Below are 22,500 nucleotides of genomic sequence, written 5' to 3' on the forward strand. Positions count from 1 at the left end.
ATATATATATATATAGATAGATAGATAGATAGATAGATAGATAGATAGATAAATAGAGAGAGAGAGACAGAGACAGAGAGAGAGATAGTTAGATGACCTACAACAGCAGAAGACCACGAGTTCCACTCCTGTCAACCAAGAACAGGGATCTGAGGCTACAGTGGGCACAGAATCACCAGAACTGGATAGGTGAATATTGGTGAAAAAATCCAAGCAATGTTTTTCCAATCTTCTGCCACATGATTGGCTGATTGGATAATTGCATGTATGAGCAGGAGTACATGTGTTCCTATTAAAGCGACCAGTGGATTTATGTGTCCCATTAGTTTTACTGTGGTTACTAAATAATATGCTTAGAGATAAGAAACTAAATAAGCTGAAGCTATAAGGAGTTAAATATGTGTTTTGTGTTAATGAGGGAGAAAAAAACTACCCAGTGGATCAGCACATCACCAGCAGACTGTTAGCTCTCATATTCACACGACCCTGGTCCACATTATACGTGTTTCATTCAACTGAGGTAGAGTAAACTTTGCGACTAGCATTTTAACATTTTATTTGTGCTAAACACATTATAGGCTGGGCTTACGAGTTGTGAAATCACTCAGTGCCTTCACTGAGAGCCAAAAACAAAAAAAGATCAAAGTGTGTTTAGTTTATTTAAGAACGGTGTGATTTCTGTCTCGAGAAAATTACACATAAACAGGAAAAACTATATCTGATTAACTCATTGAGCACACAAAGATTCCCAAAGACGCATCAAACATGTCAGAATGCTCATCTTCTTTTCCTTCTTCTTCTTCTCCTTCTTTTTCTTCTTCCCATTTACAGTATTTGTAATGCTAGTTCATAAAATATGCAGTATTCAAAGGATCTAAATAACCCATTGTGATCTAATATGTCATTCATCTGGAGAGCAGGAACCTTACTGAATGTGTGTGCGTGGGTCTCACCTGTCCAGCAGTAGACTGTATCTCTGTTCCTACAAGGATCAGCAGGAGGAACATTCCACTTCCACAGACAGAGAACTCCATGACTTTATCTTTTACTCGCATGTCCTCTTTCTGAGGATCCTCTCCAGACTGTGACTGCTTGGGATGGCCCTCTGCCTTTTTAACTTCTCGTCCTTTCCTCCTCTCTTTCCTGTGCCATAACTGTCCAGAACCCAGGGACCAGCACCTTCCTTCCAGACTTTTCCTTCATCACACACACACACACACACACACACACACACACACACACACACACACACCATCAGCACCCAGGAAAGAGCCTATGCTCTTTAAAGCACTATAGGTAGAAGACAAAGTCTGGTGCAAAAGAAGTCCTGACATTATCATTATCTAATTCATATTAATTAGTAACTTCTTTGGATTACTCAGTAACTTCAGTAAAACTAATAAGAAAAGGAATGTCATTATAAAAGTGAGGGGAGTTTTAAGTGGAACAATACTTATTAATTATTATTAATAATCAACCATGATACATGCATTTAAAAATTAGACTGCTGGAAATTCAATTCAATTCAGTTTTATTTGTATAGCGCTTTTAATAGTGGACATTGTCCCAAAGCAGCTTTACAGAAATCTATAAATTCAGGATATAGATTTGAAATGTATGAATTTATCCCTAATGAGCAAGCCAGAGAAAACGGTGGCAAGGAAAAACTCCCTGAGACTATATGAGGAAGAAATCTTGAGAGGAACCAGGACCCGTCCTCATCTGGGTGACTCCAGATAGTGTGATTATAGATAAGTAAATCCCTTCTATAAATGTGCTAATACTACATGTTCAAAAAGTGTAATTGTGTGACCAGGAAAATTCATTACAGTGTTTACATGAAGTCTGTTTTGTTGAACGTGTCCACTGTTCATTGATGGAGACTTGAGGGCAAAACTGTTTGTGGTAATTGCAGTCCTAACACTATCATAGCATAACTGTGATATGAACATGTGATGTGAACATATGAATTGAGGTCCAAAGCCATCTTTATGGAAATGAGGTTGGTTCTACGTTTGGGGTGTAATGCAATGACATTAAACCCAGAGTGGCCTAAACCAGAAGTTCTTTTTATTTTAATGATGAACCCTACCTCATATGCTCAGAAACACCATGAAAACCAATGATTAAAAAATCCACCATGGTGTGACTTCTGGCCCTGGCAGTTCCTCATCCTCCACTATATGACTACATGAAAAAATTCCACCTACAGCCAGCATAATTACAGGATGTCCTCAGTCATAAATAAGCAGGGTAACAGGCTGAAGTTTTGCTTCACATACACTTCCTGTACATTCTGCTGTGTCAGAACTTTCCCTGCTCCAGACGTTTGTATGAGATGCGGCGTTTAGGCTGTGTAAGCATGTCATGAATGCACATCTGTAATAGTGCTGTTCTCTGGCTGATATTAGTTTCTGACAACTGTCATATAGAGCAGACTGCCTTAGTGGGCTAAAATCATCGCTATCGACCTTCAAACACTGTTAAAGCACAAGGCCAAAATGTTAAAGCATAAGGCCAAAATAAATATCTTTGACATCTTTTACAACTTGGATTGGCACCCTGTCCAGGTTGTACCCCGCCTTGTGCCCGATGCTTCCTGGGATAGGCTCCAGGTTCCCCATGACCCTGAAAAGGATAAGCGTTATAGAAGACGGATGGATGGATGGATGGATGGATGGATGGATGGATGGATGGATGGATGGATGGATGGATGGATGGATGGATGGATCTTTTACAACTTAAAAAAACACACTGGTTGGAAAGCAAATTTGCAACAAACAATCTACACAAGCGTTTATTTATTGTCTGATTATGGAAAGCCTTTTCCTGGGCTCACTGTTCATTAAACTCCACTGTCTCCAATTCCTTGACTGTGTCCTGTTTCCTTTAGAACGTGAAAGATGACAAGCTTGGCCTTTGAGCCCTTCATTGTTATCCTTGCCTCACAAAAGGCACAAAAGTCTTTGTGGTTTCCTGATATCACATCTCATAAAGGACACAAAAGAGTCAGCAAAAGAACTTGATGACATCCTTGTTATTATTTTAAATAGCTGAATGAATAAAGTAGAGTGAGTGTGCAATGATATGGGGGTGAAGGCGTGTTATTTGATCTTGTGCTGGTTCACGATCCTGCTCATACATCTACAGGTGTAATCCATAAAAACATCTAAGCACGTCTGCATCTAGCAAAATAAGAGGTACTTGCAGATATCAGTATTTTTCCTCGACTAATGTTACAGTTGCTACGAATGAAACGTACATACACACATTGTTAAAGTCATCAAAGTTTAAAGATTGCTACTGTTAAATGAATGGACCACATGGATGCTGAGCGTATGCTAGCTAATGGACAAGGCTTACAGTTTAGCTAGGTAGCATGTCTTTTATATGCGATTCACTATGACTAAAACTCCATTGTAATTATGCTGAAACACTAACCGCTAACAACTTTTTAAAATATTGAACTCAGCAATATATATATATATATAAACAAAAATCACCTTCCAAAGTGATTGTTCTACCCTTCACAGAGTTAAAGATGACATTTTTCATTCTTTGACCTCTTAAACTCTCAGACCAATTGGTAGCCCAGACATTCCTTACTTTTGTAACTGCCAGAATAATAAGACAAGTTTAAGGTGTTAATTTCTGAAGTAATGTGGACCAGCTAGTGTGTTTTGGAAGCTTCTCAATTTCAGAAACCTCTGGTTACATTGCGTATGATTTCTGCGCTACTTTACCCCATTATTTTTCATGTCTCTTGTAGCTGCAGTGATCCTTTATTAACGAACACCAACCAGAAATGAGAAAGAACACTGTAATTGTAATTGTCTCAAAAGCAGTGGGATAAGTGTAATTACATTATCCAGTTGGCATTATACATAATCATGCTTGATCTTATTAAAAAACCATCTGACAAATGTTCCTTCATGCTCCATGAAAGTACCAATATCTAATTTGACATAATCTGTAATCTGGATTTGGGTCTTGATTAATCATGAGATTAGATTAAGACTCATCTTTGATTGGTTCTCTGATCATTCTTCTGTGAACAAGACCATTTCTCATGTATTTGAATTTCATCTCAAAGAGCAATCAGGGAACACTGGTCCTACAAGCATGGAACGAAGAGCAGAGGAAGTCACACAAGAAACACCAGTAGATGTTTCTACTGTTTCTACTCTACTGTCTCCATTAGGATATGGGCTTCTGTCATTTTGGATGCTGATTGTCACTCTTCTCTCTGTCTTCTGTAACTCTCTGGTTATTGCGGTTATGTTACGGAACCGACAGCTTTTCCTATCCACAAACATCCTCATTCTGGGTCTGGCCTTCTCCGACTTGCTCATGACCCTCAGTGGATCAGCTGTTAGCATTGTGACCAACTACTATGGACAGTTCTTCATGGGGAGGGAACTCTGTGTCTTCCAGGGATTCGCCGTCAATTACTTTGGTGAGTGGCTGCACTTAGATTATATTTAGCAAGATAATAATGTACCAGCTGACCAAACTACCGACAGCTTCTTAGTTGTAGTAAGCAGGAATGTATTGGACTGGAAGCCAGTCCATCACAGGGCACCATGCACACACAGGGGAAATTTAGCATACCTAACGCACCTATCTGCATGTTTACTGAAACTGGAGAATCTGGAGGAAATCCATGCAGATATACAAAAAACATGCTAAACTCCACACAGTAGTTCTCCAGTAATTCTCTTTCCTTCTAATTCCCTTAGGCCTAGTCTCCCTGTGTACACTAACTCTGATGGCTTATGAGCGCTACCACATAATATGCAAGCCCATGGGTGCCTTCAAGATAACAATGCGACGGAATGCTAAGGGTCTGCTTCTAGTCTGGTTCTACTGTCTGTTCTGGGCCACGGCACCCCTGCTAGGCTGGGGTTCCTATGGCCCTGAAGGAGTCCAGACCTCATGCTCTCTGGCCTGGGAGGAGCGCACCTTGGTCAGCTACAGCTTTCTGATCTTGTACTGGTCCTTCTGCTTCCTTCTGCCCACATGGCTGATCATCTACTGCTACTACAACATACTGATCTCCATTAGAAGGGTAAGGATAGAAATAAATAACTGGATTCTGAATGGTTGTTCTAGAGATTTTTCTCCACATGTGTACCTGTGTATAGCTGAACCTGAGTGTGGAGAGTCAGGGAGGCAGGTCACGGCAAAAAGAGGACAGGCATGCTATGTGCATGGTGGCTGCCATGATTGGTTCCTTCTTCCTCTGTTGGCTTCCCTACGCTATTGTATCGATGCTTGTGATCCTTGTGCCGGATATCTCCATACCTCCACTCCTTGCCTCCATGCCTGCCCACTTGGCTAAGACCAGCTCAGCATACAACCCCATCATCTTCTTCTTGGCCAAACAACAGGTATGTGTGAGAGAGAGAAGTAAATCTAAAAGCTAATAACTGGTATGTTTGACTCAAAATAGAGATTATAAATGAGCTAATTATGTTTGATAGCTTTTTTGTTTTACAGCTTTATGTGGTGCTAGGTAACCCATTATAGATCATCTACAATCTTTCCATGCAGTTCCGAGACATGGCCTTGGTGATCATATCATGTGGCTTCTTTAACCCTTCACTTCACACGTCATGCAGTGCCAGGGAGGCAGACATAGTGGAGACTGGCTCCAAACGGCTGAGTCCCAACACCATTCAGCCTGATCCTGCATTGACCGACTGAGACACAAAGAAGACACCATAGTTAAATGATAGACAACTGGGTGAAAATGCTAATTCAATCACCACCTAGTTACAAGGTTGCCAGATCACTGAAACAAAAACTCCTAAATTTCCTGCACCATCCTTTCAAATTAGCCCTAAAACTCATCCAATGGTAAATAAAACCAACATCTAATTCCAAAAATCTACATCAATTGGTACTCCAAAATCATGAGTATCGTTGCAACTTATATTGTAACTGAAACATAGAATATACTGTATAATAATATAATAAAATTGTTAATCAAACATTATTAAATAAATAAATATAGCATAAATATGTTAAATTGTTTACTTAAAACAAGTAGCTTGTGCTTGAAATTACATTATTTAATTTACAATATAAGTTTTTATTTAGAACTTAGAAAAATCGCTCAACACATGCTGCTAAGAAAAGCCTCCTGGGTGAGGAGATGTCAAGAGTGTGCAAAGCTTCATCAAAAAGACAAATTATAAATACAGCTGTGTTGCTTTGCTTAACACTGTTCTGGGTGAGTGACATAATTCCAAATATTATTTTCTAGTGTTAATGTCTTCATTATCATTGTGAAATAATAGAAAATAGTACAACTACAAATGAGCATTGGTAGTGTAACTATGTAAACTGTGCATTTATTTTTTTTGCATTAATACTAGAATTTATCTCATATACTCACAACAGCAAACACCCAACCTAGGGTCACAAAAAAATCAACCCAAAGCAAGTAACCTAAGTAACCAATATCTGTGAGAAAACAGCTGACATGGCAACCCTTCACTAGCAATGTATGCAAGTCCAGTAGATGGAGCCAAAGAACGTTATACTGGTTTAAAGGAATACATAACACAAAAATGCTAACACTTATGATAAGCAAGGATAAGTAAAAATGGTATCTGCTGGAATTATGCCAATGGAGCATGTTAATTAGTTTTCTAAGTACTATTTAAACAGTATTGTCCTATTATAAATAAGAGAGAAAAATATATATACATAAAGTGCTTTTTGGTTTACCTTATCACCTGCTTTTTGGTTTACCTTATGGTATTCTTTAAGGTGTAACTGAGAGTGGGTTAAAACAGGCGGATCAATAAATATTAATTGATGGGGTGGCTGTGGATCAGGTGGTAGAGAGGGTTGTCCACTAATAGTAGAGTTGGAGGTTCGATTCCTGGCCCACATGACCCACATAGTGTCCTTGGGCAAGACACTGAACCCCAAGTTGGTCCCGATGGCAAGTTAGCGCCTTGCATGGCAGCTCTGCTACCATTGGTGTGTGAGTGTGCGTGTGAATGGGTGAATGAGACACAGTGTAAAGCACTTTGGATAAAAGTGCTATATAAGTGCAGACCATTTACCATTTAATACTATCAGAGAAGCACTGGCAGAGTAGGCCCAAGACTCCAAACCCTGTCAGGCCTTCAGCAGCACTTCTAGACTCTACTGTGAGCCCCCACAGACTTCTGGTAAAACCCCATGCAGAGTGCAAGGAAATGGAGCCCAGAAATGAGCATTACTCTTGGCTTGGACATGTAACTCAATGCTTAGATCACCTATCATTCCAGTTACACAAAATTCCTTGCTTACACAGGTCTGTAAAAGCAACTAGCACGAAAAGTTACTTTTAAATGCTTAAGCATTAGTGATTAGTATATGGCTATAAAAAAGACAATTCAAACTTGTTATATTTGGCTTATCATGACTTGTCACATTAATACCATTGCCAAGGACATGTTTTTAAGTTGACACAATGAGCAGAAATGCATACTCACCTGTCCAATCATCTTTAAATATTCCGTTTTTGTCGTCGACCTGCTTTTTAAGCAAGCTATGTCGCGAGTTTGCTAGTCAGACCAGAGAGAAAATAATATGAAAACTCTCCCCTTACTGAGATAATGTTTCTAACCCTGTAGCTTGTCTCTGGTCTGATGAGCCGCCTTCAGCGAAATAATTTACAACAGATTGCCTACAACAATGGCTCTGCTACAGAAGCCAACCTGGTTCATGTTTAGAAAACTGGAGTAACTAAACAATTATATTTTAAAAAATCCACTGAAATACTTTCCCATCTGGACCACAGCCCACCAGTTGACATGTCACCACAGACCACTGAGAAGCCTACAACACGAGAGCTATGGGCCACAACATGAGAGCTCCACAAACCAACATGGAGCAAATTAACAACAAATGTTGTATATGTGTAGTCCACCCAGTAATTAATGCAATGCGTACCACACTGGCGCACACTACACTTCCACATCACTGGTTTATACTAATTTGGATACTTTGAATGAAAGAGAATTTGTGCATGGACATATCGTTACTTGAATCTACTTGGGCTGAAGCTAAGCTGGTAAATTATTACATTAGGAAGAGAAAAGGATCCCATTATGTTGGTAATTGTTGGATTATATTTCATCTTCTCCAAGAACTAAAAAAAAAAAACAACACAATGTTTTGGAATGTTGTGGAGCCAGGAAACATTTTGTGGCTACATAGTACATTTAGCAAAGGGTTCCATTTCATTAGAAATAAGCACAACTGCATACCTTTCCTTTAACTGGATAATAAACCCAAATCTGTGAGGATAAGGATGAGTGTGAAGGCATGAGAGAAAAGAATACTTGGCAAGCATTTGGGTAATTGGCTAGTTCTGTTGACGGATACTGCAGCGTGGACTCATTTATCTGAATTGTGTGTCTCCAGGGTGTGTTACATTCAGGCCCTCTTTTTCTGTTTGCTCCCTGGCTCAGTTACTCATACTGAGCCTGGCCTTAAATTTAAACTTGGGGATACAAGGAATAGACGAATTCTTGAGGCAATCGAAGGCTTTATTATTAGCTGAAAAATCAACAGGCTGCGACTGGCTGAGATTTAGCTTCAGATACATTTCATACATTTTTCTGCCATGGATGAAAACTCTAGAAAACAAGTGATTTTAAAAAACAACAACAACAACAACTTCAAGCTCACGACCAAATGAAATGATTTATTGGATTGCAGGTGGAAAAGTGTTTGCACACAGAGATTGAGTTTCTCATTTATCCGTGAGAGCCACAGAGATTTCAGGCTCCCTGACAGAAAATGGCTGAAGCAGTTACGACAAACCAGTCACAGACAAAATTCCCTCACAAGTGCATTCAAATGTGTAAGATAATAAACAGCTGCCGGTGTGTTCAGTAAGAGCCTTGAGGAAGCTCTAACAAAGTGTCACTTACGCTAAAGTGTCACTTGCGTTAGCTTTTTAGAGCCGTTTTTAAAAGAAAAAAACCCGTGGTATTTGGCACATGTTTGTGACTTCTAACAAATTAGGACGTCTTTTTGAGGAAGCGAACATGTGGAAAAGGCTTTAAGCACAGACAGTAAGTGCACTCTTTATTTAAAATATGGGTTCCTCAAGCATTCTTTGGATGGTTAGATGTTGCGAATGTTTCTGAAAGGTAGGGTACTACAAAAAACCTTTAAGTGTTCTTTCAGAGGGACAAACACAACCCTTTCTAAGGACTGGGGCAAAAGGAACAGACATCATCAGAAAGATTTTACATGTCCTTATACAAATGATCCTGGAGTCTAAAGACATCATTTAATATGTACAAGGACTTCAGTTCTACATCCAGCTTCACATGCTAAATACTATACTTTTAGAAAAAGGTTTATTCACATGTTCTTTGGATCATTAACAGTTTAAGATCTCTAAAGGTGATTGACTTGGAACTTTTTCTGAAAGGGAACCAGTTTAAAAAAACGTTCTCTCAGAAATACAAGACTGTAAAACTAACGTGGTGGTACAATTAATACTTTTTTCATAACATTGTTCTGCTCTGCTTGTTTGGATGGTTAATTGTTAATTCTATCTCTCTACGGCACATCTACTTGGAACTTTTTTTGAAAGCGAGACCCACCATTAGAGGTTTTTAGATATAGAATCTTGAAGGTTTTGCCCAGAAGGACAAGACCAAAGAACCCTATGCAGTGATAGATTTACCTCTTTTTTTTCTATGATTGTACTAGGTTAGAAAAAAACAATGGTTCTGTGGTGGCTGTTTGGATGGTTAATGGTTCTATCACTCTAAGGCACTTCTACTTGGAACCTTTTGTGAAAGCGAGACCCACCGTTAGATGGTTTTAGATAGAACTTTTAAGGATTTCCCCAGAAGCACAAGACTGTAGAATCCTATTTGGTAACATACTGAACATATTTTGTCCTCAGATTGTACATGCCTAGAAAGAAAACATGGTTCTGCAGTGGTTGTTTGGATGGAAAATGGTTCTAACTTCCTAAAGCAGTTCTGCTTAGAACCATTGATGAAAAGGAAATCCAGTGTTAGAGGTTTCTATACATAACCTCTAAGAGTTTCCCCATAAACACAAGACCAAAGAATCCTTCAGGTTAGATTTAACTCCTAAGATTGTACCAGTGATGATTGTTTAGAAACTTAATGGCTCTTCTTGTCACCCAGAAGAACAAGACTGAAGAACCCTATATGCCTGGATGATTCATGGTTATATCTCCCCTGTTAAACAGTTCTACACAGAATGCTTAGGGGTTTTCCAAGAAAGACAAGCCAGAACCCTGTACAATGATGAATGTGAATCTTTTTTGTTTGTTTCTGCAGATTGAACTTGCCTTGAAAAATGGTTCTAATGGTCTAAAGACGGATCTACTAGGGAAACCCACTGTTAGAGGGCTTACAAAGAACTTTTAAAGCATTTCCCAGAAGGACTTCAGGTTCTTAAATAGTTCTTTGGATTATTAATAGGGTCTACTTTTCTAAAGGGATTCTACTCTGAACCTTTTATGAAAGGGAAACCCTCTCCATAGAACCTTTAAGGGTTACCAAGGAAGTACTAATAGTGTATGTCTTTGGAAAAGCAGTATCATGTAGCAGACTATTTACATCATATAAGAATTGCAAACTACTCAAAACACATAAGTTATCATAAGCATGATGTTGCTGTATTTTTCAAAGTACCTTTCTTTGAAAAACACACATTCTTTAGCTTCTCTGATAGTTAAGCACTCTGTTACAGTGTTTTACATAAAACCTTTAAGAGTGTTCTTTAAGGAGAAGTTGAAGAATTTAAGCTGAAGAGTATAACTCAAGGATGAATTAATATCTAGGTGAATATTAACAAGCATAATTGACCATAATCTGGTCAGACTTGAGCCCACTTTAGAATCCAATCCACATGGGATGCCAGAGTTTTTCTTTGGATTCTTGGTTGGCTTGGCTATGTTGTCCATGATCTTTTTTGTATTTGTGGCCAAGTCTTATAAGGAAAACCGTTCATTAGAAGAGGATGAGATTATCCCTTTGTCATAAAGCTGCTTCAGTCATCAGTTCTCATAGTAACACTCAGTACTCATTTAATACTTCATGAGCTTCCTGAGAATCCATCCAGCTACTCAAGCAAGTGAAGGTGTCATTGAACAAAGCTTTTGAGACATGAAATGAAAAGAGGTACAGGGAAGGAAGTGAAACCCATGTCATCTCTCTTTCTATGTCTCCTTATATCTCCCTGTCCTTGGCTCGTCCCTCTATTTGCACGTGTGAATGTCATTCATGGTCTCGCAGCGTCGGCAGCGCACGTAGCAGCACCAGATGAACTTGCACTCGCAGCGTTCCACATGACGCACCACATGTGTGTTGTATCCACGGCCACAGCACAGCAAGTTGCAGCCGTCCGGCCCGGCAGATGTGCGGTTACAGCGGCGCCCCCGAGTCCCGGCCACGCCTAACCGCCGGTTCTCCACGCAATAATTGGGTGACTTGTTGAGGAAGATGAGCTCCTCCCGGCCAATGGGCATGTGCCGCTGTTCCTTTTCTTTGCGACGGAACTTGCGCTTGGTGCGGTCTAGCACCTGTATGCTATTCTCATAACGCTCCTTTAGATAGTTCCCTACACGCTCAAAGGATGCCATGGTCTTCCAACATGTCTTTACAGCACAGGAGCCTGAGACGCCATGACAGCGGCAGTCCTTCCACAATGTCTTGGCCACAGCCTACATGAAAACAAAGAGGACATGACTGATGTCAGAGTTAACCTGAATTCACATCAGACAGATGTTTTCCCATGATGCTATAAAATCATAGTTTACAAACATGTTGTCATGCAATCTCAGGTTGCACAGCCATTACATCTTTGTAGATTATGATTTGGTTTTTTTTAAAGCACAGCTTATAAAGTGTGGTTTTGTGATTTCAATGGATTTCTATGGAGTTTACACTTTACTCACACACAAAGGTTAAAAAACGAATGAGAAGACGGGTAAAACGGGGAAGCGAGGCATCTGAGCTCAAGCTTGATGTGACGCATCCGGTATGAATTTATTCAGGTCATGGATATATTGTACACAGCAGTAAAAACACATGCACTAAGAGAAAGGACTTCAAGCCAAATCTTGCACAATACACTGTAGTGAACAGACATCCTGTGCTTCAAACAAATAAAATAAATGTCAATCACTAGAAGAATTTACACGCTTTCTTTTTCGAAGCTATAACTCCAGCAGGCACAGGAGAGCGGGAAAGATATATATTTGTGAATTAATATGGGGAGTTGACAATGATGTTCAAGTAAAAGTTCCCAATTACTCTCATAAAAGTTGAATTACAGCCTCAAATTCTTCACTCAAATGCAAATATAAATTATAAACTCCTACTTGGTGAAAACCAAGGAATGCGGAAAAAACATTAGTTAAGGCTAACTAAAAGCAGTTTTATTCCTATTCCTATTACTCTGTCTGTTAGTTAGCTTAATAACTGATAACCAGAGATGCACCGATGTATCGGCTGATAATCAGTATCCCCCGATAAAGGCAATTTTTCACGTGATAGTTTAAAAACATCTGATAATCAGGGCCGATTATATCCTGTCAATCAAAAGAGGGCGGGAAAACACATCGAATTCATGCTGTGTGTAAAGATGATGTATCATGAGTGGAATGATGACAAAACTGCAGTTTATAAGCTATATGTATATAAATATATTTGTAGAGTAGTATATTTCATATCCAGTTAATAGTAATATATATATATATATATAAAAAAGTGTATATTATATATTACCAGTTTGATGTCAGTGATGAAGTAGAAATGCTTTTGTTTGTGATGAGTGACTGTGAGACTAACAGGAGGTTTTTTTAGACTTCAGTCAATGTTAATACGAATTAATAACATTCAATAAGTTAATAATCTTCAGAATTGAGTTCATGTGTTCATGTTAATTAGAGTCATGTGTTTTGTGTTTGTGAGACCAGTTACTGTGAAACAACTTGTTGAAATGGAGAGAATAAAGTTTTATTTGAATTTATTTCAGAATTGTGGAATGAATTATTATTTATTTAAAAGAAGGCATAAAAGGCAGAACTATCGATATCGGTATCGGCCGATATCACTCTGAATAATCGGTTATCGTATCGGCTTAGAAATTTAGTATCGGTGCATCTCTACTGATAACCCTCCTAGATGAAAACAAATGAACACAAAGTGTGTGTAGATCACAGTGATGGGTATTAGGGTCTCATTCTCATGGTCACATCTGTTAAACTAAGATCTAAAGTGTTTCAAGGAGTTGCTAAATAGCTGGGAAAAGTTGCCTAAGACTTTACAAATGTATTATTATTATAGAGAAATGTAGTAAAGTATGTCTGAAAAAAGTAAGTAGAACGCAGATATTTTTCTTTTGAAATGTTGCTGGATTGTTTGGCTGATTCTTTGTGTTCTACGCACAGTGCTATCTGTGTGATGCTTTGTCGTTACAAACCAAAACTATTTTCAGCAAAATCTGCCTTCTAACATTGCCAAATGGCAAATTTGCATTTTGATCAAGTACAGATGCAGAAGCATGGAAATAAAACGGCTGACAAATTGCTGCACTTCAAGCAATCTGTATTTATGATTGTTGTTATCCTGCTCTCTTAAAATGGTTTCTTTATCAGTATTAGCTCATGTCCAGGAGACCTGTACGGATGTTCCACAACATTTCTGGATCTTATCCATACTTTCCCAGGGACGACCAACAAAGGGTTAATTAGGGCTGTGGGAAATGCTTAGAAATGACTGACTAGGGTTTGACACAGTGAAAAGTTAAGACTACATGGAAACAAAGTTTTTTTGAAACTATGCAATTTCCCAGCTGACAGAGAACATTTAACAATCCCAACAGGATTTTGCAGAGATTTTTTTGTGATCGTTGCAGCCAAAAATGATTTTGCTGCAGCTTTCTTTTCCAAATTTGTGATGCAACTTTTTTTGTGCTTTTCTTGTGGAAAACTACTTGAATTGAATGAATACCAAAAATAACCAAAAAATAAAATTCCTGCAAATTAGTTTGCTCCACCTTAGAACCATTCCCAGACCACCCAGAAATGTCCCTAAATATTCAAAAACATGCTGCCAAAATTGTTATCTGTTGAGTGTATGTCAATTAGGGCAAGAAAGTTATTTGCTACAGTGTCATAAGGTCGTACATATTTACTCATATTGGTGAAAAGCCTAGCATGGACATACCCAATACCACTCAATCTAATGAATTAATTATTAACGTAAATATGCCTTCTTATATATTTAAATATTTTCTCTAGTTCACCCAAAAGTTCAGCGGTCACTATCTGTCTGTCTCTCACCTGTCTCCCTGCCTCGCTGTTATGCTGGTTCATAATGAGCAGGGCCTCGTCTGCGTGTACAGAAGCGTTCTTTGTTGCATGGTCAATAAAACGGCGGCTGAACCACGTCCCGTAGGCGATGTCATCCGAGCAGCCGCCCCAGTGCCATCCCTCGGTTTGCGAGCCGCTGCCTGTTAGCGTGGTGTCACACGAGCACTCGGTCATGTTCCCCGTACTGCAGGACCGGGTGACTGAATGGACCAGCCCTGCCGCCATGATAGCATAGATGAAAGCTGTCTCTTTGGTTCCTGAAAGTAATAAGATGAGAGGATTGAGAGGAATCACATCAGGCTACTTTATAAACTTGTACACATTTTCGATACATTTCTACGTCATGGACCCACTTTCAACACATTTACTAGCACTGATTTTTTATTAAAGGATGTTCAGGGATGTCCGAGAGCCTGACTTCCTAATGTAGAAACCATATAGATGTTGCTAAATAAAAATGTATCAAATCATCCGTGACATCTTCAGAAGGAGGTTGGGTTTTCAAACGTTACCAGGGGGAAATTGGTCAAATAAAGCTGAACAAACCCATTACAAACCTTAATCTGTGTAAGAAAGAATAAACAGGACTTTACAAAAGGGAACACTAATCCACCTTGTTAGACTGGAGATGAAACCAGTTTCCCTCTGTGTAATCATCTGACATGACTGTCACTGATCAGTCCCTCCACGATTCTGCGATTTTGCGATCACAGAAATGAATGCAAAAATCAAGCAAATTCCACAATATTTGGAGGAGCGTGCAATTTTTCAGAATTATCACAGATTTGGGCCAAAATGTGTCATGTGACGTCATCACGACACACACTCAGCGAAAGCTGAAACACAAGTACAGCTAAAAGATCTCATTTACCAACAGACATCACAGTGAAAGACCGTGCAAAACTATTTTGTACGATTGCAATTTCGCCAATTCAAGCAGTTTTCTGCAAAAAAAAAAAAAAAAAACCCACAAAAAACTCCTCAAGTTGCATCACACATTTTTTTTTTAAAGCCTCAGCAAAATCAAACAAAATCTCCGTGCAATTCTGTATGGATTGACTGATATGAATCTACAGAATCTACTACAATCTCTTCTTCATACTATTCTGTGTATTTTTTACAACAATCATGTGCACTCAGTTCTACAAAAGTAAAAAGTAGTCCACTTTAAGACATTTGTTAAAAGGAAATAATATGATGTGGATACCAAAAACAATCGCATACCTTGTAGTAGACCTTAACTTTTTTTTTAAACATGAATATTCAAATGTTTGAGTAAGATGAATTATTCAAATCTCTCACTCCTACAGACTCAGTCCTATTTATATACAGTACCACACTTCAAATCCCAGGCACACTAAAAAAAACATAAATAAATAAATAAATAAATAAATAATCCATTTCTTGCTCACAGCTACTGAGATTGAAATAGTTTTGCAGTGAGAAGAATATGCCTTCCTCTAGAAAAGTACAGAAATGTATGAATATTGTTTTTGCGGCAACATTAGAATATTTTGAGTCTCTATTGAGAGAACAGATGCATTGACCTACCAACCTATAAATAATCCAGGATTAAAGCAAAGATAATTCCTCTGATGTTCATTTATCATTTTGCTTAAAAAAAAAATAAAAAAAAGAAGAAGAAGTAAAAAAGAAAAGTGTCTCAGGTTCTGCTTCAGAAATCAGACATTTTCCTTTAAGGAACCTGTAAAGGAAGGAATGAAACATAACAAGGACTGCTGTTATATGGAAACAATCAACAACAGGGTAGAAACAGGATGTCCCAAAGTTTTAGACCAGGTTACACAACAGCAAATTTCCAATTACCTTTTTAAATGTATTATGCATCATACTTTTTATCCATTTACAGTTACATATGGAAAATAGAGAGATGAGTGGCATGCCTCTTTTTGAAAGAAACAAAAATAGAAATTAGTGCCGTTTACTTGTTAGGTGTGAGGTACACATTCATCAAGCAAACTGAAAGACTAAGAACTAGACTATGGCACCAAATACTGTACTACTTTTTCAAAGGAGTACACCACCTCAAGCCTAACTACGCCAACCTCTGGTGTGTTATTGTGATATAATCTTTAAAGGTTAAAATCTTTAAAAAGAAGATTCCTTACTTTACAAATAATCTGGAAAATATGTAGAACATGATTTAAAAAATACACAATCGATTAAGCATGAATTTAATAAAAGTTGCTGAGAAAACCCTTTTGGAAACAGACTTTGGGTCCAGAATGCTTGTTGGTGTATGAATGTGCCCCTTGTCAGTCATTTGATAGACACTCTATGGACCACTGTAGATCCTTGGGGTGGAGCTGCATGAACGTGGGCAGGAAGCATTCAAATGTCTAACCCACCTAACCGTTAGAGACCTAAACTTGAAAAATAAATTAATAATAATAATAATAATAATAATAATAATAATAATAATAATAATCTTCCCTAATGTACCTTTAATAGACCTAATTTATGATGCAATCTTAGAAGGTCTGAGAAGTGCTTGGATTAAACCTGAGCGGTCAGTTTGACATTTAGACATTTAGACTGGAGGATGCTTTCACACTGAGGCAGTTAAATCACTGCAAATAGCTTGTTACTGCATAGTCAAAAACTGTTTTAACAACAGCAACAATTATCCAACCATCCATCCATTAATCCATTTTCTGTACCACTTATCCTTCCTTCAGGGTCACGGGGAGACCTGGAGCCTATCCCATGGTGCACAACAACAACAATTATTATTATTATTATTATTATTATTATTATCTATGGAGGAGCCTAGATTTGACATGCCTAAATAAAAATATTTATAATAATATCAAAAGATATTTTGAAATATAATATTTTTTAAACTAATTTCCTTTTGATGATATGATATGACATATGATATGATGTGATATGATATGATGTGATATGATATGATATATGATATGATATGATATGACTCCATTAGACAGTCACAAAATTCATCTGAGGTTTATAAAGTGCTTTCAGAAAAGGTACTAAATTGTACTTTTGCTTCCTGCTGGTTTGGTACCATGAATAGAGTGTACCTCTGACAGTAATTTTATTGGAAAGCCATAAGGACCAGTGATGTACCGTTACCCTAAACATAAACCACACCACATGTGCCTTCTCAGGTAAATGATCAATATTATAAGTACAAGGAAAAAAACAACACCTTTATTTCTGAGAGCGTAGTGATTGTGAAGCCTGTTCATATCCAAGAGGCGTATAGTTGAGATCATAAGTTTACATCTTGCAGAATCTGCAAAATGTTAATTATTATTATTTTTTTAAATAAGAGGGATCATAAAAATTGCATTGTTTTTTTTTTATTTAGTTCTGCCCTGAATGAACTATTTCACATAACAGATGTTTACATATAATCCACAAGACACAATAATAACTGAATTTACACAAATGAACCAGTTCAAAAGTTTACATACGCTTGATTATTAACACTGTGTGTCGTTACCTGGATGATCAAACGATTGTGTTTATGTTTTGTGATTGATGATCATGAGTCCCTTGTTTAAACTGCCCACTGTTCTTCACTGTTCTTTACTTTTCCAGCATCTTCTGCATATTTGACCCGTTTCCAACAGCGGCTATATGATGTTGAGATCCATCTTTTCACAATGAGGACAACTGAGGGACTTGTACACGAGTATTACAAAAGGTGCAAACATTAACGGATGCTCAAGAAGCCAACATGATACATTAAGAGCCACGGGGTGTGATTATTTTGTCTCCTGTGAATCATGGGAAAAGATGGATCTCAACATGGATCTCATATAGTCGCTGTTGGAAAGGGGTCAAATATGCAGAAGATGCTGGATCAAACGATCACAAAACATAAACACAGTCGTTTGATCATCCAGGTAACGACACACAGTGTTAATAATCAAGCGTGTGTAAACTTTTGAACCGGGTCATTGGTGTAAATTCAGTTATTATTGTGTCTTGTGGATTATATGTAAACATCTGTTATGTGAAATAGTTTCTTCAGAGCAGGACTAAATAAAAAACATAATAAAAAATTCAATTTTTATGATCCGTCTTAAGGCGCATGTAAACATATGACCTCCACTGTTTTTTTTCCTTCAGAGATGATGAACTAAAGCAGTAAAGGGTGTGTTGTTGGATCTCTTTTTTTTCCTTCAGAGATGATGAACTAAAGCAGTAAAGGGTGTGTTGTTGGATCTCTTTTTTTTCCTTCAGAGATGATGAACTAAAGCAGTAAAGGGTGTGTTGTGTGGATGTCCTCACCACTGGTGAGCTCGTAGCCGAACACAGAGGGCTGTTTGCTGGTGCTGCAGTTCCAGCGCTCATGTCTGAACTGGGACTGGCACTCTGAGATGCCCAGATGTGCTCCATCTTTAATGCTGGGCAGCAGGTAGGGTTTCCTCTTACACACGTCCTTCTGCTTGCTGGACAGAGGCAGATTAGCACAGCCCATCTTCTCCACTACTCCCACAGACGTGATGCCCAGCCACCTGTGCAAAAAAAAACAAAACAACAACAACAACAACAACTAGTGATTAAAAAAACATAACAACCAAGCATGCACTCTTGCTGAGAGTAGGCTCTTCTACAAAGAAGATAGAAAATAAAGATGCTAGAGTACTTACATCCAGCTTCCCTGACAGCATAACGGGTAACCCGAGAGCAGCACGAGAAAGAAAAGCTCGAATAAATGTAATCCCCAGCTGCTGGTCTTCTCCATGACCGCCTCATTTAACAGGACGCCTGCAGCTCCATGGAGCAACTCCTAGCCGTCACATCAACTCCATCAGATATCACATCACTAATCCTTTATCTCTGGGAGATTGCTTCTTCTTCTGGCGGGTTTTTTTTTATGTCACAATCATCCATTCAATCCAACTACTGCCAGATCCTGTGTCCTCTGGCAGGCGCGTGCAGAGATATACACACGCTACGGCGCCTCACAGCGCTTTGAACTTTTTTCCCCCTCTGCCGCGCGCTGCCGCTTCCTGATTGGACAAAATGTATATGAATATGCATAAACGGTCGGATTCTGCGCGCTGATTGGACGGCAGGGGGTTAAACCCACTTGTCAAAGCACGCAGTGAGAGTGAAGCACCTTTTATTATTGCGCCTCAAAAAAGAGAAAACGCGACCGATTAGCTAATCAACTTAAGTGTCTTTTACTTAAAAAATAAATAACAATAAATAAAATAAAAGAAATAAAAAAGTCCGTCAAGCATGGCGCAGAAAATTTATTATTCTTATTAGGCTATGATTATTATTATTATTATTATTATTATTATTATTATTATTATTATTGCTAATAAATATGGACAAGTAAGAAGAAAAAGAGAATGAAATTAAATGTTTTAGTGAAATGAATGTTTAAAACTATTTCATTCATAAGCTTCAGGGAAAGTTTTCTTATAACAGCCTCTCTCTCTCTCTCTCTCTCTCTCTCTCTCTATATATATATATATATATATATATATATATATATATATATATATATATTTTCCCATTTCCATATAATAATTCAGTCAGTAATATGCTATTATATTCTGAAATACTTATTTAAAACGGTGTTGAAATGGCGTACATGAATAATAAGTTAATAAACAATCATTTATTTTATTTAAAAAAAAAATAATAATAATAAATAAATAAATAAATAAATAGACAGTAGGCATATATCCACGTCGCCTTTCCTGATAAGTAAATCTCTATACATTCTGATAAACCTAGGTGAATAATAATTTCATTTTATTACAAAAACAAAACAAATCAACGACCCGAGAGTACAAAAGAATTTTGTACTCGATTTATTTATTAAACAACAATGAATACATATTAAATACATAATAATTTCACAAATAGCAAATTACATAACTTTCAGGATTTGAGCCAATAAAAAAAAACAAGCAAAAAAAAACCTTCTGGTTTGATGAACTCTTCAGCACTTCAGAAAAGTTAAACACCTTTCGGTTTTCTCCTAAATACAGACAAACTCTTCCGAAAATAAAATAAAACAATATATAACAAAAAAAATAAAAAATACTGTTTGGAGTATAAATACTGGCTCCACCATGACAAAAGCAGTCCTCATACATTATCCTCATACATTATCATATATATATATATATATATATATATATATATATATATATATATATATATATATATATATATATAATTTTGTACTGGTTCCTAATTTGAAAATATTTGAATTGTGCGTTTAGATCGATTTTATTTTAATGGCAGTTTAAAACAAATTTAAAAACTATTAAAAAATAAAACGGTCAAATTGACACCTACATTATTGATATAGGTGCACTGGAAGACTACTGGTTATGTGGCATCGACCAAACATCAGCCACATCACGGCATCAGGGTATAAGGGATTCCACCACATTTAGAAATAACCTTCATATTCTAAAATAGCTACTAGATGGGATATAATAATTTATGCCATGTTTAACTCACTATAATCTCATTACAATCGCTCTAGAGACCAGCAAAGTTAATGTTCCTTAATGTGTAAATATAAATGTGAGCAAATGAAGATAGGCATGCCAGCATTCCAGGACAAAGTAGAAATATTCATCAGTAACCTGAAACAATACAGCTTTCTCATATATATTTATATAAACAACATGTGCAAAATAGTTTACACTGACTATATTACATTGGCGTTTAAAGGCATGGAAATAAAAGACATTTGTAGAAAAATATATGGGCTATAGAAATATGAGGTATACATAATTTTCATAAGACCTTTGGCATTTACGCAGCTCAGCACTTGTGAGGGATTGGAAGGTTTGAGGCTAGGGGTTAAACGTGAGACTTCACAGAGTCAGTTACCCGAGCTTCCGTAAAAGTGACAATCCAATGCCGTGCGACAAAAAAGGCACTCCTGGAAAACCGTGAAACCTTCCCAGAAACATCCTGGGAACGTTACATGGACATTGTAGAAAGGTTTCACAGTCGGCTTTGACCAGTGTCACACTCTGGAGCTAAGGTGGAGCTGCTGAAGACGTTTTGGAAAACTCAACACACACACACACACACACACACACACACACACACACACACACACACACACACACACTCACACACACACACTCACACACACACACAAAAAAAAAAAACCTTCAAAGATAACCACTGAAGATAATGGCGTCATTTAATAAAATTATATACAACCTATGGCTGGATGGACAACATACTCTCAACACACACACTTTATTCACACCAGCTAACAGCTCAGTAAGCCTCGGTCAGTGCTGGCTACTGGTCCCGTTGTGGATATAAGGCATGCACACTCGGCTGAGCAGGATCTCAGAGTACACATGGTTCACTGCTCCCTTCACGTGGTAGGACGAGCTGGGTCGAGACGACGGCTCTGGCCTCGTGCTAGTCACACTCACGCTCTCTCCAGCGTGGCTCACTATCTGCAGCCTTTTGTGGGCAGGCACTGTGGGAAGCGACGGTTTACCAACCTGAAGGAACACAGTGAAAACATTGTGCTGGGGTTAATGAGATCAGATGGTGTTGCTGCCATTTGCTGTGGTGGGATTAGCGAGCAAGGTGTGGTATCTAAACTAATACCCATTCTATGAGGTTGTGTTTGGTTTTCTAAGACTGGAAATCACACAGTGATTTATATAATATAGTACAGTACAACATTAATAATATAGTGCAGTACGATATTATTGAGTTCATATAGCTATTTGTCTATTTGACTGGTCACTTGAATTGAATGGGTGTAATCCAAACCTCAATAACCAAAAAAAAAAAAAACCTTAATAAAAAAACACGTAATGTTGTGTAACATCCAAAAAACAAGTCAGTTGTTCCCTCACCATTGCCTCTATTTTTTTTCTATTTCTCAAGACAATAATAGGAAGACTCTCCAATGGGGTGAAAATATTATGGACTGCTACAATGCAGTGACACTGGAGACCAAAAACATAAAAAACTACAAATCTCCTCACAGAAAACGTCACAATATCAACAAGTATACATTTCACAAGTCCAAGATTATACAAGTCCATGTGTTAGTTGTTACTATAGAAATAATAACATATTAGAACGAGTGCGTTAATGTATTCCAGCTA

General features: G+C 37.8%; 4 protein-coding genes across 5 annotated transcripts in view; 1 reads left to right on the forward strand and 3 right to left on the reverse strand.

Annotated features, from left to right (window-relative positions):
- The window catches only part of stab2 (stabilin 2), a 49,005-nt gene extending 47,806 nt beyond the window's left edge, over positions 1-1,199 (reverse strand). The window contains exon 1 of the mRNA XM_017494593.2: positions 954-1,199. Within this exon, the coding sequence (XP_017350082.1) occupies positions 954-1,055 (102 nt within the window). The 5' untranslated portion in view covers positions 1,056-1,199. The remainder of the gene's footprint in view (positions 1-953) is intronic.
- Positions 1,200-4,122: 2,923 nt separating this feature from the next.
- On the forward strand, positions 4,123-5,706 carry LOC108279599 (opsin-VA-like). Its single transcript, XM_053688123.1, has 4 exons — positions 4,123-4,456; positions 4,740-5,068; positions 5,145-5,390; positions 5,554-5,706. The coding sequence occupies exons 1-4, from the start codon at positions 4,123-4,125 to the stop codon at positions 5,704-5,706; spliced, it is 1,062 nt and encodes a 353-aa protein (XP_053544098.1).
- Positions 5,707-8,537: 2,831 nt separating this feature from the next.
- Positions 8,538-19,333, reverse strand: wnt16 (wingless-type MMTV integration site family, member 16). The gene is made up of 4 exons (XM_017493819.3): positions 19,027-19,333; positions 18,665-18,891; positions 14,351-14,637; positions 8,538-11,725 (listed from the first exon to the last, which is right to left on the reverse strand). Exons 1-4 carry the CDS (start codon positions 19,119-19,121, stop codon positions 11,261-11,263), a joined length of 1,074 nt encoding a protein of 357 aa, XP_017349308.1. The 5' UTR covers positions 19,122-19,333; the 3' UTR covers positions 8,538-11,260.
- Positions 19,334-20,167: 834 nt separating this feature from the next.
- The window catches only part of cped1 (cadherin-like and PC-esterase domain containing 1), an 84,228-nt gene continuing 81,895 nt past the window's right edge, over positions 20,168-22,500 (reverse strand). For both annotated transcript variants that reach the window (XM_017494366.3, XM_017494365.3), the window contains exon 21: positions 20,168-21,882. In XM_017494366.3, coding sequence (XP_017349855.2) covers positions 21,661-21,882 — 222 coding nt within the window. In that variant the 3' untranslated portion in view covers positions 20,168-21,660. The remainder of the gene's footprint in view (positions 21,883-22,500) is intronic.

This window comes from Ictalurus punctatus, chromosome 19, assembly GCF_001660625.3.
Source record: "Ictalurus punctatus breed USDA103 chromosome 19, Coco_2.0, whole genome shotgun sequence".
Classification (NCBI taxonomy): domain Eukaryota; kingdom Metazoa; phylum Chordata; class Actinopteri; order Siluriformes; family Ictaluridae; genus Ictalurus; species Ictalurus punctatus.

Bases quoted from the DNA above. Each gene is read 5' to 3' on its own strand.
- wnt16 (XM_017493819.3), bottom strand. From the start codon at position 19,121: ATGGAGAAGACCAGCAGCTGGGGATTACATTTATTCGAGCTTTTCTTT. The intron at 14,638-18,664 runs GTGAGGACATCC...TATTACTTTCAG, and splicing joins CGGCTACGAGCTCACCAGTG to GAACCAAAGAGACAGCTTTC. The intron at 11,726-14,350 runs GTGAGAGACAGA...GTTTTCATGTAG, and splicing joins ACAGCGAGGCAGGGAGACAG to GCTGTGGCCAAGACATTGTG.
- LOC108279599 (XM_053688123.1), top strand. From the start codon at position 4,123: ATGGAACGAAGAGCAGAGGAAGTCACACAAGAAACACCAGTAGATGTT. The intron at 4,457-4,739 runs GTGAGTGGCTGC...TAATTCCCTTAG, and splicing joins ATTCGCCGTCAATTACTTTG to GCCTAGTCTCCCTGTGTACA. The intron at 5,069-5,144 runs GTAAGGATAGAA...ACCTGTGTATAG, and splicing joins TACTGATCTCCATTAGAAGG to CTGAACCTGAGTGTGGAGAG.